The sequence below is a fragment of the Zalophus californianus genome, chromosome 5, assembly GCF_009762305.2.
Source record: "Zalophus californianus isolate mZalCal1 chromosome 5, mZalCal1.pri.v2, whole genome shotgun sequence".
Lineage (NCBI taxonomy): Eukaryota > Metazoa > Chordata > Mammalia > Carnivora > Otariidae > Zalophus > Zalophus californianus.
In genome coordinates this window covers 39,680,964-39,693,671 of record NC_045599.1, presented here as the reverse complement: position 1 = coordinate 39,693,671, position 12,708 = coordinate 39,680,964, and the positions used below count along the sequence as shown (strand labels likewise).

Sequence of the window (12,708 nt, the reverse complement as noted above, 5' to 3'; positions counted from 1 at the left end):
ACCCTCATTCTGGGAGTCTTTCTACTCTTCTTTGTTGCCTTTCACTTGGCTTGGCCAGGTTCATTATGGCATTAACTCAAGTCCGTCCATTAACACTTGCCCATCCTCCTAAATCACAGGCTCCCATGTCTAGCTATTTGCTTCATGGCTGTATGGTTGACCAGCACCTCAAAATCATTCCTGATACTCTTGCATCTCAACTTTGTGCCTCTCTTTTCTGTTCTCCATTTGTATTCATGAGTCCTTCTTGGCCACCTTGCCTTGAAACTTCAGTTAACCTAGACACATCATTTTCCCTTCCCCTTCAGTTGCTGAGTTGATTCTAGCTTTCCTCCACAACATGGCATGCGTTTTCTAATCCATATTCTTGCTGCCACCTGGACCATAGCCATCACCTTATTCTTTCTCCTCTTTATAATTTTCTTTATTAAGCCCCTTGTGAGAGTTATAAAATGGTGTATGCTTTGTGCAACTCGTGACATAATGTAAATAAACAGTGGAGAAAGAGGAAGGAACAAGTGAGTTTACCATACCTCTTCCATCTTCATCCTTTCCCCCTACCATATCCAGTGTTGTTAATTTGGTGTACACCCTTCCAGACCTTTCTCCTGCTCGCATGAAAACATAATAAACACATTTACATATAGTATTTTTTTTTTTTTTTGCTTTTACAACAATAAAATCATATGTTGCACCATGATCTGTGGCTTATTTAAAGTCAAGATGTAGATTTAACTTGTTGAAAAAAATAGGCGTATGACAACCCATCGAATGGCTGTATTGCAGTGTTATTACATCATGTCCCACAGCTGGCTATTCAGGGACTGGGCAGGATATTTTTGACTTGCCTCTCCAGTTACCCTCTCCACTTTTTCTGCTTTGCTCCATGCCGTGGGGCTATCTCGCCTGCGTCTGTAGGCCCTTTGCCCTTGGGCTCCTACTTGGATTCAGTTCCTTCAGTACAACTAGGAGATCGGAAGGAAGGTGCACTCTGAGGTCAGGGTATCTCGCCCTCCTGATTCCTTCCTACTGGGTCACGGCTGCATGCCTCTCCTGAAGGTCCCAGCTCCTGTCAGACAGAGCTGTGCATACAGCTGCTCTCCAGCTGGGTAACTACTCCCTCCCCTTGTCAGCTTCAGGCCTGGGGGTGGGGTGGCTCCCTGCTCTTGGTAGGCCCTAAGACGCGGCACATCCATTTAATTTCCCAAACCCTGCCCACACTTTGTTAAAGAATCCCTTTGTTAAACTCTCTTTAATAATCCAGTTAGAATATTCTCATTTTCTTGGTGGTTTGAATGGTATAAGCTGTTTCTTTTCTTTCTTTTTTCTTTACTCCTGCCACTTGCTATTGCTTTCTAACTGGTTTCTTCCTTTATCTCCGGCATGATTGTTCTGTCAGCTTAATTTTCTCTTCTACTTGGAGATTGCATTTCATTCATTTTCTCAAAATCCTTCTGGGGCTCCCCAGCATTCACAGAATGAAGGTCAAACTCTTTAGCCAGCCATCTCTTGCATCCCCCATTCCAGGATCCTAGGCATCAGGGACTCTGCCCAACACCACAGTTGCCCACTGAAATGAATTTCTTGCATTGATACAGTTGGTTCTCCTACTGACTGGTTATGTGATGTTGGACCATGAGCCAACCTCTAAGGTTTCATGTCTTCATCAATTCAGTGAGGAGAATAGCAGCCTTTCACTGATGATTCATTGATCTCTTCGAAGATTGGGACGCCTGGGTGGCTCAGTCGGTTAAGCGTCTCCCTTCAGCTCAGGTCATGATCCCTGGGTCCTGGTATCGAGTCCAGCATCGGGCTCTTTGCTCAGTGGGGAGCCTCCTTCTCCCTCTGCCTCCCTGCCACTCTCTCTGATAAATAAATAAAATCTTAAAAAAAAAGAAGGTTTCAGTAAATGCTAGTTATAAATCATTGTTCCTCGGGGCACCCGGGTGGCTCAGTCCATTGCGTGTCCGACTCTTGGTTTTGGCTCAGGTTGTGATTTCAGGGTCATGAGATCAAGCCCCCTGTTGGGCTCTGTGCTCAGCAGGGAGTCTGCCTGAGATTCTCTCCCCCTCTCCCTCTGCCCTATTACCCCCCCCCCCGGCTTTCTGTCTCTCAAATAAAATAAATAAATCTTTAAAAAAAATAAACTGTTGTTCCCCCACTCTGATCAGAATTACCTCTTTGGCCATACCCGGGTGTCCAGATTAGCCATCTTCCCAAGACCTACCTCGATAAGGCCTCTGTGAACCCTTCTTTGATTTCTACTGGACAGAGGATTTTTCTCCCTTTCTCTCTCTCTCTTCATTGACAGACTTCGCTTTTTAGAGAACTTTGAGGTTTACAGAAAAATTGAGCAGAAAGCACAGAGCACTCTCATCAAGTCCCTCCATCCCCCCCCACCCCAAAGTTTCCCGTTATCCGCATGTGGCATTGGTGTGGTACATTTGTTACAACTGATGAGCCAGTATTGATCTGTTAACAGAAGTCGATAGTTCTACATGAAGTTTCACTCTTGTGCAGTTCTGTGGTTTTGACAAATGCATAATGTCCCATACCCACAATTAAAGTATCTTATGGCATAGTTTCACTGCCCCCCAAATCCTCAGGGCACCGTCTGTTCACCTACTCACCACCCCCTCACCCCCCACCTCCCCAAATCACTGGCAAGCACTGTTATGTCGATAATTGGACGCTTTCTCTGGACTTCATGTTGCTATTTGTGTTCATAGCTTACTTTTCCTACACGCTCCGAACCTACACCTTCCCAGGCAGTAGTCACACAAGTGTGTGTTTCAGGAATGAATTATTAAGCCCATTTATCCCTAGAATCAAGGCCTGGGTTGAAATTTCATGCACTCCTTCCTGATGAAGTAGGCATTTGGCTTTTGCACAGGCTGTTGAGCTAAAGGGACATGGAATCGTGTTTGAACAAAGCTGGACCCCAGTTTTCCAGTCCACCTGTGTGCAGAGCACTTTCACCCGTAGCCGCGTAGATTTGAGGCCGGAAAAGGAACAAACACAACAAACAAAAACAAAAAGGTCATAAACCAAACACGAAACTATCACCTAAAGTCACACCAAAGATGGCCATGAATTAGTTCTTTAAAGCACTGACTGTTTAGTCTGTATTCTGCTTTACATTCTGGTCCTGAGCAACATATTTTATATATCATAGTAATACCTGCGTCACATTCGTCCTGGGATTTGGATTTGCCTCGAACTGTCTACCTGTGGTAGAACAGCAGTGATAGTAATATGCCTACCGCTTATGGAGAGTTTTCCAACTGTCCAACCCTGTCTGACAGTTGGTTCTCACATTATGATCTGTACTTTATAGATACAGAAGCAGGCCTTCTTAGAGAACTAAAGCCAAGGAGGCTGAGGATTAGTCGAACTCTGCTCAGCTAAGGAAGCTCAGGCTCAGAGATGGATCAAGGCCCCTGCCCAACTACCACGCTGGACTTAGCAGAAATGCAAATGTGGGTCTGGCTTTCACACGCCCTTGGTCTCTCCCTGAACTCTTGCATGGCTCTGCAAATTGCTGTCAGGGCTGGTTTCCATCCCGGACAGCAACCTCTCCATCTTTCCCTCTCGGAGTCCAGCTAAAGATGTGCTAGTTTCTTCTTTTCTCCAGATCTGGCGCTTCCTGTTTTCTGAGAAGGCCTGTGTGTTCCCATGCCCCTGTCCCCACTCTGCCTCTTTCTCTCATCCCCACCCCCAACCTTCGGACACAGAGATCCTTCATGAGCCCCGGTAATCTCCCTGTGGCTCTGCTTTGGGCCCTGCTCTCATTTCTGACAAACCTGTGTGGACCCACGCTGGCCCACGTCGGCCCACGGTGGTCCTTGATGAAGAGCCGGGGTGGGGTTCCTACATGAGATCATTTTAGGTTGTTCTGTAAGAGGACGTTAGATAACACTGAATCCCACAGTGAGGCCTTGTGTCCCCTTTCTAATTCTTTTTCTAACCAGCTGAAGAGTTCAAGGAAGAAGGCTCAGTGTAGTGCTCGTCTCCAATTGGACACCTCCCTGACACTTGGTAACTTCGTTTTTTTAACAGAGGTAGCAGATCTGAGCTCCTCCTTTAGAACCCTTTTGAAGGCAGCAGAATGTCGCCAAAATGCAGTGATGTTTTTAAAGTATTCATTCCTAGGTTGGCTGTCTATTTTTGTAAGAGATACTTACAAAATTTATAGGAGTAAGACAGTGTTTACTTGGAAAATACATTTATGTAAGTATAATACTATGCAAATGGCAGTACAGTTTCTACCAGGTTATGTCAACTGTCATGAAGATTGTGCACATGTGTCTGACCTTCCTGGTTGCGATTGGAGTGGCTCTGTGACTCCTCCTGTCCTCCCTCCACCCCGCCCTCTCCTCTCGTTCCTACCCTGGTTATCGACTTGTGCTGACGCGTGTCTGGAACCCTGCTGAAGATTAAGAGACTGTTATCAGGGGGCTAGGATTAAGATGCCATCCACAGTTCATCCCCCACTCCATTCTGACCCAGGGCAGGCTACATACCTTGTCTGGCCCTCTGATAATCACATCTTTAAAATGGTTAACATGGTTCTGCGGAGGGAAGAATGCACATAGCTGGCTTTGATGTTCTGGTTCGGAAGACTGAATGTCTACCCTGCTCCGGTCAATACTGCTTGTGGCTACTGTTTTCCTCTGTGTTACCACCTCTTTCCTACTTTTTCTGCCATGTGTTCTGCCCCTGCAGGGCCAAACTAAGTATAATAAAGAAAGCGAAAGTGGTGCTTCCCATTGTTAGAATTCTGCTTAGTGGGCTTTGTTTTGAAGGCTGTGTCCCAGGTTAACCTCCCTCTAGCACAGCTTGTCTTAAGTATGTCTGGATGATGAGAGAAACAGTGTTTTTAGGTTTGGAAACTGCACTCAATTTCGGTAGAGACTCAGAGCCAAGAAACTGCCTTGCTCTTCAAGATGTCTCTCTTCTCCAGATCTTTGTCTTTCTGTCTGTCTCAATGGCCTGTTTGCCGTTGAGGGTCCTGGAAACAAATCCATACGTGGCACAGGGAGAGTGGGTTTGGGGGCAGGCTTAAGACCTTGCCTCCCACTCTCCATTCCTGCTGTAAGAGCAAGTGGATTGTTATCTCCTCTTCCAGAGGAACAAAGACTTGGAGGGGCCATGGGACTTGCCCTCTGGGGGGTGGGTTTAAAAGGAGAAGTCTTGGCTGAGCTTGGCTGCTGGTGGCAGGAGCTGAGGGTGGAGTGGGGCCTGGTGTCTCTGGCAGTCTCTTTGTGACAAGGTCTGTTATATTTGGATTAATAAAGTGCTAGTCAGTTTTTCCTGAGTATTTTTGAGCGGGAAGCTTTACACTGGCCAGCTCTAATATAAAGATGGTAGCTCACATGTCTTCAGCATTTATACAGTGCTGAACAGAGTTCAGCCCTTTCCATACAGTATCCCCATAATCCTCACCAGCACCCTCAGAGAAGGGTAGTATTGTCCCCTATGAGGTTACTGAAGCCTGGAGAAGCGAAGTCACTTGTCCAGGCGTAGGTAGCCTTTGATGCTGGAGTATAAGCTCAAGTCTGTGTGTCTCACCCGAAGTTGCATACTTAACAGCAGAGCCAGGATGGGAACTCTGGTCCCTTGGAACCTACTCAGTACCTTTTCCTGCATACTATGTTGGGTTAACCGGACTATCTTAGAAAGCCCTTTCTCTCTCTTCTTTAAATGATGCTGCTTTGGGGAAGAAAACCAGCAAGATTTCACCCGTGTTATCTATCCGTCCTAATGTATTCAGAGTGGGAATGTTTTTAGGGCGCTAAATCTAATTACCCAGATGGGAGTTTATTTTAAATAACCACCTGCGCCTTCATCTGGACTTTAAAAGGATCTTGAGTCCCCACTGAGGGTCAGAGTCTCTGTGCTTTGTGATTTGAACGCAGGTAACAAAGTACTTGATTTTGGAAGACATTCTTCATTTTATATCCTCCTTTTCTGTTCCTAGGATTATAGTTTTTATTCTGAGCTGCTGGGATGTCGGCAGAGTATAGAACAGATGTGTCTTAAGTACTGTTCTCAGGCTGACTTTATTCCCTGGGAAGAAGTCCACAGAGGGCTCCGGTTTCTCTGGGAGGCATATTCTCATTACCTCAGATAGACAGAAGTGGTGATTTAAGTTCTTTTAAGTTGAAGACTAGACAAGGAAAACTAAAATGGGAACCCACGTCTCCAGTAGGCTTGAGTTCAAGATTTTGTTCTTCCATTGTCTGTTCTAGTTTGAATCTAGCCTTTCTCTCTTTTTTTCTTTCTTTCTCTCTCTCTTCTTTTTCTTTCTTTCTTTCTTCCTTCCTTCCTTCCTTCCTTCCTTCCTTCCTTCCTTCCTGCTTTCTTGCTTTCTTTCTTTCCTTTCTTTCTTTCCTTCTTTCTTTTAGCTCCACACCCAGTGTGAAGCCCAATGCAGGGCTCGAACTCATGACCCCGAGATCAAGACCTGAGCTGAGATCAAGAGTCAGATGCTTAACCAGCTGAGCCACCCAGGCGCCCTGAATCCAGCCATTCTTAAGCACATCCCTCCTTACAGAGTTTCTTTTCTCCTCCTTCTCCCCCTTCCTTCCTCCTTCCCTCGCTCTCTCTCTCCTCCCTTCTTTTTCTTTCTGTCTCTTTTCTCCCTTTTTCTGATATAAACTCCACATTTTTTATGGTTGACTTTTCTAATCATTACTATACATTAGTGAGGGTAAAAAGATGGGACGTTGTCAGACTTGAAGGGCTGGTGCTACCCTGGATTGTAAGTTAGGTCCCTTTATAAACAGGCCATAAGGGGCAGGTTTAATACACTGCTTTTATAAGTCGCAGCTTCAGAGTTATTGGATTCCTTAAGTTACCCGCCACAGAGAACTGGTCATCAGTTTGAGCCCTGCAACAGTCAGATTTAGTAGCAAACAGTAAAGAGAGTCCTGTCAGAAAGAGCTCTTTGTCGTAAGGCTTAAGGATCAGTGGTTCACTGGCCTCAGGTGGAAATCTGTCCAGTGCCCAGAGGTAGGAGACGTGGATTTGCTTCCAACTGGAACTAATCAGCTCTGTCGCCTGGAGAAAGTCGCTCGCCTTTGTGCGGATCTCCCCGTTTGGAAAATGGGGACAGTCTCTCTCCAATATACTCAATTTAAGGCTTTTAAAAATATTCTAAAGTGCCGTAAATAATTTGAATGGAATCAATATAACTAATATTTAGGAGTGTTTACTGTGTGTTTGCGCACACACACACACACATACACATGCACGCACATTCCCCCCCCCTCCATTTATTCCTGGCAGCCACACTGTGAAGTGAGCTAGGTATTATTATCCACTCTGAGCTAATAAAAACTGAAGTTCTGAGGGGTTAAATCCTAACTCAAGATCACACACCTCGTTAAGTGGTCCACCTGATTCTCTCAGCCATGGGAGAAGCCAGCTGGACCCAGCTTGCCCTGCTGGAATGCCTGGCACCCCACTGGCCTCCAAGACCTCACCATACTCAGCCCTTGGCAGCAGAGTAGGACCCAAGGCAGTCAGAGTCCTTGGTTATTTTAGGCTCTAAATAGCTTTATTTGGGGTTCCAGATGATCCCAGTGTGCTCTAGAGATACCATCATTCTTGGTATATATCATCACGGAGAAACCTTGCTAGATGTCCAGACTAGACCATTTCACCTCTTCGGGCATCAGCTCATGGCTTCTGGACACCGTCAGTGGCTGGGAATGGAAAGTGAAGAGCCCTGCAGGGGCCCATTCACCAGTCCTTTCTAACATCATGGAGGATGACTTTTAATCATAGATGGCAAATCTGTTTGTCTTTTGGGTTTTCAAGCCTAGTGTGTGTTCCTCTATAGGGCTGGTCTGTGAACTCACAGGCAAGCATATTTTGTAACCAGTAACATTTGGTTTTACGTAACCTGGAGGTGGTCAGTAGTTATGCAGTTCTTCAAGGCCAGACCCAAGGCCTGCCTTTCAGACTTTCCTGTGTCTGATGAGTTTGCCTAGGTTACCCTTTGTAGTGGATCCCACATGCATTGAAGGAGTTAAAATTAATGAAGTAGTTTTACGAGCCCCTTTAATAAAAGGTAGGGGACAAGCTGGGCTGGGGACCTCCAGGGACAGCATTTGTTCAAGCTCTATGAATTGAGGTTTGGATATCTCTGGTCTGCCTGACGAAAAGAAATAATATGAATACTATAGCTGTCCATAGAGCAAGAGTCTTGTTACTCCTATCTCTGAAACTTACACCAGGCCTGTAATTCATCTCTGTGCTCTATCTATTTAGATTCCTGACTATTGAGCCAGAGAAGGTGTATTTAATTAGCATTTGAAGAGTTTCCAATGATGCCATCTCAATGATGTCAATTCCACTTGGCTCACCTCTTAGTACGTACCATGGGCCTGAGATAGTTTTTGCCCCTCTGCTGATATTTGATGCTTGTTGAAGGAGGTAATGATCACAGCAGTTGTTCCCTAGGCTAGACGTTCGCTAGGCAGGAGGGTGGTCGTATTTCATACCTGGGCTCACTACAGGCAGTAGCTGGCCCCTTTCCACGAAGCCGTTTTACTTCAGTTCTTTTCTAGGAAGATAAAGAACATTAGAAGAGTACTGAGCTATTAGAGGGCAACTGTATAGTTACCAGGACTATTATTATGAAGCTTCTGCTGGAGATGCTTCTGCTGCCTCCCTAGACACAGAGAACTGTGCCTGGGACACACAGAACCCTGGTTTCTGGTACTGGTCTCTTCCTTGGTGCTGGGTTGGCTGATGGCTGCATGAGATCCATTTGTGGAGTTTATGAAGTACAGATTTGGTGGCCTAGAGCAGGGCCTGGGAATCCATAGTCTCCTAATGTGCACCCTAGTTTGGGAAGCACAGCCCTGGGATTGCCTCATATAATTTTGCAATTACTGTTAAAACAGTAGTCCAGTTTTCTGGCCACATCACATAGTTTTGTGACTCAGATGGCCCTTCCATCATAATGACATGATACAGCCTCCTGTGTCCCACCCTTCACCCATCTGTTTTACCAATATTTAACAGCTGTCTAGGATGGCCTCCAGGAATGGAGGTGAAAAAGATCAAAAGACATATGGTCCCAAGACCAAAGGAATGTTTGCTCTAGTCAGGAGACAGTGGAACAGGAAACCAGCTATTCTAGAACAATAGAGTTGTTTGAACTAAACTGCAAGGAGAGCAGGTGGAATTTGCTGGCAAGTCAGGTAATGCATCCTACAGGAGAAACCCTTCGACTGGAGGCTTGACAAAGGAGAGGGTGGTCGTCAGAAGCCACATGAACACGGGAGAGGGCAGAGGGAACTTTGTTGCAAAGGCTTAGTGGCCACAGAGCCTGCTACGTGACAATAACTACGTGTTTCTTACTTTTTTTTTTTTTAAAGATTTTATTTATTTGACAGAGAGAGACACAGCGAGAGAGGGAACACAAGCAGGGGGAGTGGGAGAGGGAGAAGCAGGCTTCCCGCTGAGCAGGGAGCCCGATGCAGGGCTCGATCCCAGGACCCTGGGATCATGACCTGAGCCGAAGGCAGACGCTTAATGACTGAGCCACCCAGGCGCCCCCCTACATGTTTCTTACTTTGCCATGGTATGAAACACGAGGCCGTACATGGTGGAAATGAGGACGGGCCTACGGACTAACGCCAGATCGGGAGGGGCTTGTGGATCACATGTGGTGGGACTTTGCCGTAGATGTCATTCGCCCATCTTCCTTGTGGCATATGTGGGTGTTTTCCTGGGTGCCTCATTGATCTGTATCTCGTTCAGAGCCTCTCCCATGACAGTACGGCGTGATGAAATCTCCTAATCTCGTAATCCCTGGGAAGTGGGAGGAACTAAGTGGCACTTTGTTGTATCCCATATGGATGCCTGGCCTCGATTCTCAGTTTCTGGCCTTGTTCACACCCTTTTATTTCCAAAGCCACAAGTCAGCCTGTTTGTGGGCTTCCTCCCCCATTAAACGGATGTCCTTTTTGAAAGCCAGTTGCCTGCCTTGCCACCTTCATCTCTGCTGCTTTCCTCCTTGATCCCTGAGCTCCGCATCTCAAAATGGATCTTTTTCAGGTTTTCAAAGAAACAAAACTCATTTCTACCACAGGGCTTCTGCTCATGCTTTTCCCTCTGCCTGTACCTCTCCATCCCTGCCCCATCTACATGATCTTCCCCACAAAGGCCTCTTTCCGCCTCTGTTTGAACAAGCCCACTCCCCTATAGTTTGTGACACTTGATACAGTTTTACATTGTTTAATTTGTTTTGGGTTGACTTTCTTTTTTCTTGATTGCCAAATATCCCCTTTTGGTTTCATGAAAGCAGTGGCATGGTATGACTCATTCACAACTGGATCATCTCTATGTATTTAGTCATACATATTAAATAATTACTTGCTGGATGAGTGGATAGATGAACAATGGATGGATGGATGGATGGATGGACGGATGGATGGATGGATGGGTGAGCAGATGGAGTTGAAGTCTGTAATTTGAATTCTTAACAAAACGCAATGTACCATTCTCTTCTCAAGCTGTTCCACTCAGCCAGGCTCCTCAGATTTCCTTTCTCCCTCAGGAACCAGGAAAGCAGCATCTACCCTTCATGCTACAGTCCAAACTCCATTCATTCTTTTAATGAAATCTGTGATATTGGAAGCTGACTCTACTTGGTTCCTCTCTTGAAATATATGAACTATGTGTTTATATTTTCTTTTTTTAAAGATTTTATTTATTTATTTGAGAGAGAGACAGAGAGCATGAGAGAGAGAGTGAGCATGAGTGGGGGGAATGGCAGAGGGAGAAGGAGAAGCAGACCCCCCACTAGTGGGAAACCCGACGCTGGGATTGATCCCAGGACCCCAGGATCATGACCTGAGCTGAAGGGAGATGCTTAACTGACTGAGCCACCCAGGCGCCCCTATATTTTCTTAATAACCTTGGGGTGTATGTGCATTGTTTCCAGTTGGATCACTTATCCAAAGTTCATCGAAGCTATAATTTTTTAAAAGACTTTAATTATAAGAAAGGCAAAATTTTTTTTTCATAATAAAGGCAACAAACACATTTCAGAAAAATGTGAGTGTAATGAAGCAAATACAAATCCTGCATGATTTCTCCACCCTGGGTTAAATACTGTAGAATACTATAGCTGTTTTGTCTTTTTTCCATTCACTGCTTTTCCCACACATTCTACAACCTTGTGTGCACATGTTCATACATGTGTAAATATCCTGAATTTTAAACATAACGTGATCCTCACGTCATTATAAAGACTTTCAGAGGCTGTTTCATTGTATGATCCCAAGTTCCATTTTTGAGAATCACTGTTGAGCACCAACGGGGTGCTAGGCACTGAAGTATATATTATATACCCCTTTAAATATTTACTGCTTCCTGAGCCAGGAAAGATAATACAAAGAGTGTCTTTTCTCAAGTAGTGATGTTTCTGAGTGGCTATGGTAGGTTGTAGAAGCAAGATGTGAAACTGTAGAATAATTTGAATTCAGGGCAAACGTGAAAAACTGGATCCCCAGTATACCCAGTTCAAACACTAGTGCATTGAGCACACAGATGTATTAAGTAAATGTGTTCCTCCTAGACCTCTAGAACAGTGAGCTGGGAAAACCTTGGCAGACCACTCTTCTCTGAATTCCTAGCTGGGAGAATGACTTATGTTTGTATTCTTTTCTAGAGTGACCGTCTTCTTATCAAGGGTGGTAGAATTGTCAACGATGATCAGTCCTTTTATGCTGATATTTACATGGAAGATGGCTTAATAAAGTAAGTATGTAGAACCTTATTTTTTTTTTTAAGATTTTATTTATTTATTTGACAGAGACACAGCGAGAGAGGGAGCACAAGCAGGGGGAGTAGGAGAGGGAGAAGCAGGCTTCCCGCTGAGCGGGGAGCCCGATGTGGGGCTCGATCCCAGGACCCTGCGATCATGACCTGAGCCGAAGGCAGACGCTTAATGAGTGAGCCACCCAGGCGCCCCTAGAACCTTATTTTTATCTTTTTGTACTTCCTCTCTTCATTAGAAGCTCAGAAAGAAGCTTGCTTCTTTTTTGCTTCCTAGACCTTTGATTCTCTGTGTTTCATTTCTTCTTCTCCTTAAAAATGAGTCTTTATTTTTTTTAAAGATTTATTTGAGAGACAGAAAGAGAGAGTGCACAGGGGGAGGGGCTGAGGAAGAGGGAGAGAATCCTCAAACGGACTCCCTGCTGAGCATGAAGCCTGATGTGAGGCTCAATCTCAGGACCCTGAGATCATGACCTGAGCTGAAACCAAGAGTTGTATGCTCGACTGACTGAGCCACCCAGGTGCCCCAAAGTGAATCTTTATTTTAACTCTTCGTTCTGGATGCACATAATCCCTTAAAATGGGAGCTAGCCTTAATTTATATGAGTCTTGTGAATGAAGTGAGAAATCTGAATTCAATCAACCAAATGATGCTGCGGGCCCCTTTGTGCAAACTATATTGATGGGCACTCTGTGCATCTTAGAGAAGTGGAAGATGTGACTGCTGTCCTTGAGTTTATTGAAAAAATGTGCACAAAAGGACAGCACCCTAAAAATATAAGGCCTTGTGCAGATGATGTCAAAGGAGTTCAAGTGAAGATAAATGTACAGAAAGGAGAAATCCCTTCAGAAGGTAGTGTGGGGCTGGAGAGGGCATTTGAATTGAGCCTTGGCTTAGGTAGAACCTAG

General features: G+C 45.2%; 1 protein-coding gene across 4 annotated transcripts in view; it reads left to right on the top strand.

Moving 5' to 3' along the window:
* The window catches only part of DPYSL3 (dihydropyrimidinase like 3), a 115,109-nt gene that overhangs the window by 70,545 nt on the left and 31,856 nt on the right, over positions 1–12,708 (top strand). For 3 of the 4 annotated variants that reach the window (XM_027606204.2, XM_027606201.2, XM_027606202.2), the window contains exon 2: positions 11,693–11,781. In XM_027606204.2, the coding sequence (XP_027462005.1) occupies positions 11,762–11,781 (20 nt within the window). In that variant the 5' untranslated portion in view covers positions 11,693–11,761. Of the gene's footprint in view, positions 1–9,035; positions 9,216–11,692; positions 11,782–12,708 lie in introns of those variants that run through there. The other variant, XM_027606203.2, reaches the window with a different exon arrangement.